Source organism: Limulus polyphemus, unplaced genomic scaffold (genome assembly GCF_000517525.1).
Source record: "Limulus polyphemus unplaced genomic scaffold, Limulus_polyphemus-2.1.2 Scaffold9288, whole genome shotgun sequence".
Lineage (NCBI taxonomy): Eukaryota > Metazoa > Arthropoda > Merostomata > Xiphosura > Limulidae > Limulus > Limulus polyphemus.
The window spans coordinates 1,303-5,621 of record NW_013674898.1 but is presented as its reverse complement, the minus strand read 5'-3'; the positions used below and the strand labels follow the sequence as shown (position 1 = coordinate 5,621).

The 4,319-nt window shown below is 33.6% G+C and overlaps 1 protein-coding gene across 1 annotated transcript in view; it reads right to left on the bottom strand.

Moving 5' to 3' along the window:
• LOC106475853 (sphingosine kinase 2-like) overlaps positions 1 to 2,052 on the bottom strand; it is a gene marked incomplete at its 5' end in the record, with an annotated part of 5,124 nt that extends 3,072 nt beyond the window's left edge. Inside the window, 2 exons of the mRNA XM_013936527.2 lie at positions 1,040 to 1,134; positions 1,897 to 2,052. Coding sequence (XP_013791981.1) covers positions 1,040 to 1,134; positions 1,897 to 2,052 — 251 coding nt within the window. The remainder of the gene's footprint in view (positions 1 to 1,039; positions 1,135 to 1,896) is intronic.
• Positions 2,053 to 4,319: the final 2,267 nt, after the last annotated feature.

The following is a 4,319-nucleotide window of genomic DNA, read 5'->3' as shown; positions in this document are numbered from 1 at the left end:
GAGGGAAGGCAGCTAGTCGTCACCACCCACCGCCAACGCTTGGGCTACTCTTTTACCAACGAATAGTGAGATTGACCGTCACATAACGCCCCCACGGCTGAAAGGGCGAGCATGTTTGTTGTGACTTGGATTCGAACCCGCGACCCGCAGATTGCGAGTCGAGCGCCTTAACCACCTGCCCATACCGAGCCTTCTCGTACGGAACACCAGTGTTCCGCGGAATATAGTTTAGGAAACGCTGCTTTATGGCCTTAAAGTTGTAACAAAGGAATTTAAAGTCAGCTTAATGGTAATCTTTAAAGAATAAATGTAAGTAAAACATTAAATTTTTTCATACCTTACATTTCTACAAAAATATCTTGTTTATCATCATAACCAATTGTTAACCATCGGATTAGGCTTAAACTACCGGAAATCTCTCACTAGTCATCTTGATTTGTTTTGTTTTTTATTACAAGGCGATTTGATTAAGTATTTTTAGTACTACTGTAGATTCTTATTAATACAATATTATTAAAGTACTAATTTAACTAGCGTTTGTACTGCATCAATAACTAAGCATAGAAGTTTTAGTTTAGAATGCTTATTTATTGAGTAAGACAACAAAGACGCGATCTAGTTACTATGTTCATGACTAGATGGCAGTAAAGTTGTTTGTATTGTCAAAAGTGTTTCACTGTCGAGAAAGAAATGTTTATCTTTATGGGGAAATAAACAAATTAAAATGCACACATTTGTTAATTTAGGACTTGTTTACTAAGAATTACAATAAAAAACTTAGACAAATTAAGATAAATATTGTTTAATCTTGAGTCATTACACTCATTACCTGACAGTTTTGAAACAGAACTAACGTGAGGGCAATTTAATTTAATTTATTATTCATTTCAATTTTTAACAGAGACTTAAAAGATACTTCAAAATGAAAGTCTGTATGATAATTGAACATTTATTCTGTAGCTAAGCAACAAAAAAGAAACATATATAATCTAAAAATAAATTCGCATATCATATAACTTTTAATACATCGCATAGCTACCTCGTATACAAGTCCGTCTCCCGATACAGAAACGATATTGTTGAACACGGACAAGTCTACAGACCGAATGTAGTTATATACAAAGTTCTTCTCTTCTATAAATCAAAAAGAAATAAAATAAACTGTTTAATTGTTTGTTTGAAGTTAAGCACAAAGCTAAAAAAAAAAAAAGGGCTATCTGTGCTCTGCCTCCAAGAGTGTTTAATTGTTTGTTTGAAGTTAAGCACAAAACAAAGCTAAAAAAAATGGGCTATCTGTGCTCTGCCCCCATAAAGTGTTTGATTGTTTGTTTGATGTTAAGCACAGAGCTACACAATGGGCTATATGTGCTCTGCCTACCACCGGTATCAAAACCCGGTTTCTACCGTTATAAGCCCGCAGACATACTGCTGTGCCACTGGGGGGCAAACTGTAGCTATTTTGTTTATTAATTTTTCACAAATCGTTATCACTCATGTGGATAAAACAACCTTAATTTCAACAACTTTGATTGTAATGATTTTAATATCTTTATTTAACCAAATATATACATATTATTTTAAACGTTTAAAACACAACAACAGTTCAAGAATTGTTAGCCTTTTTTATTTAAAACATCCCATGATTAACGAGTCTTTTTGTAAATGATAGTCACCTAATACTCACGTAATATATCTATTAGTTTCTAGCGTGGATAGGCGTTAGATGAACTGCAGATAAACCTTAATTGCTGTTGTTTTTTGTAACGGCCACGGATGATAATGTATCAAATAACCAAATAACTTGAATAGATTTGGGTAGTTATGGTTAAGTTTGAATATCTCTGTTTAAAAAACAAACTAAAGTAAATGTAACATAATTATTTAAGGCGACCTTACTTGACAGAACTACCTCCCAAGTAATTTCACCCTCTTCCAGAAGGGGTACGACCTGCTCCTTAAATATTTCATGCGCTCTTCGTCTGCCACTGGCTGGATTAATGATCACCAACATATGACGTTTTGGTAATATATCATATGGTAGTCGATCACAGTCTGAAAATAAGATTTGAAAAGTTTGAACAGCATATCGTTATCTTTTATCCACTTTGATAATATTGAATTTATTGATTTTTGATAACTGTATTATTAGTATTATTATTATTATTATCAATACAATAAAACTGACGACCCATATATACTAAAGGTACGTTTCAAGATCTTTTAATAATTCTGATAAATTAATGCTTTGTGTTAGTAAACTTACGTTTTCCTGACAATATTACTCATAAAAATTATCATTGTTTTACAAGCTATACCTTCGTCACTTTATAACACATTAGTGCATTTGGTCAACATCTTTCGGCAAATATATAGAGGGAATAACCTTAGCCTACAAGTTGCAGATTAATATTTACAGGGAATAACTTTAGCTTACAAGTTGCAGATTAATATTTACAGGGAATAACCTTAGCCTACAAGTTGCAGATTAATATTTACAGGGAATAACTTTAGCTTACAAGTTGCAGATTTATATTTACAGGAATAACCTTAGCCTACAAGTTGCAGATTTACATTTACAGGGAATAACTTTAGCCTACAAGTTGCAGATTTACATTTACAGGAATAACCTTAGCCTACAAGTTGCAGATTAATATTTACAGGGAATAACTTTAGCCTACAAGTTGCAGATTTACATTTACAGGAATAACCTTAGCCTACAAGTTGCAGATTTATATTTACAGGGAATAACTTTAGCCTACAAGTTGCAGATTTATATTTACAGGGAATAACTTTAGCCTACAAGTTACAGATTAATATTTACAGGAATAACTTTAGCCTACAAGTTGCAGATTAATATTTACAGGGAATAACTTTAGCCTACAAGTTGCAGATTTATATTTACAGGGAATAACTTTAGCCTACAAGTTGCAGATTAATATTTACAGGGAATAACTTTAGCCTACAAGTTGCAGATTAATTTTTACAGGGAATAACTTTAGCCTACAGGTTGCAGATTTACATTTACAGGGAATAACCTTAGCCTACAGGTTGCAGATTTATATTTACAGGAATAACCTTAGCCTACAAGTTGCAGATTTATATTTACAGGGAATAACTTTAGCCTACAAGTTGCAGATTAATTTTTACAGAGAATAACTTTAGCCTACAAATTGCAGATTTATATTCCTTCGAACTTGAGTTTCTATTTATAACAACTATAATAAGAAACTCTACAACTAAGCCTTGCACATTAGTCACGTTTGTAGATACATTGGGGAAGTTTTTTACTGAATTATTAAGGTTTTACTTATCGCTGCTAAGCAATCGCCCTGGGAAAAAAAAGATCCCTCACCAAAAACAAAGTATGTAACCTGGACTTAAATATTAACATCGTTACCCAAACGTTCCGTTAAAGTTCAAAATTTTCAATAAATCAGACTATTTTTGTTGTTCTTGTTTGTAATTAAGCACAAACCTACACATTGAGCTATCTGTGCTCTGCCCACCACGGGTATCGAAACCCGGATTCTAGCGTTGTAAGTCCGCAGACATACCGCTGTGCCACTGGGGGGCCAGACTATTTTAATTTTCCCTTCCCGAATAAAAATATTTAAAATAAATTGCGCCTCTGTAAATAGATTATGTTTATAGGTTTGTTTGTAATTAAGCACAAAGCTACACGATAGGCTATCTGTGCTCTGCCCACCACGGGTATCGAAACCCGGAATCTAGCGTTATAAGTCCGCAGACATGCCGCTGTGCCACTGAGAGGGGGGCATGTGTATAGGAGAAGCTATAGCTAAAGTTGGATTAATCGTATTAGAAACATCTAATAGCATGTTCAGTAAATTGTTGTTTTTTGTTTTTACAACTCTTAACCTGGTATTTTAATCACAATATTATATTCTAGTTTTTTTTATTGTAGGCTTTCCTTATTCGTTTAATTGTTTATTTATTATTTTCATTGTTATCTTCACAAACATTAGATTTCTGTATTGCTGTATCTCTAGTTAAATTGTAACACATGTCGTAATATTTTACCACATGGTAAGCAACTCTAAAATTACACTGTCTGTGCTGTTTACTGGGTTTTTATTGGTCACTAGACGCTCCCCCCCCCCAGTGGCACAGCGATATGTCTGCGGACTTTCAACGCTAGAAACTGGGCTTCGATACCTGTGGTGGGCGGAACACGGATAGACCTTTGTGTAGCTTTGTGCATAATTACAAACAAACACTGGATGCTATACGGCTTTAAAATAACTTGAGAATTTATTTTTATTTTTTCATATAACACAAGAATAATTTTAAAGTGTAAT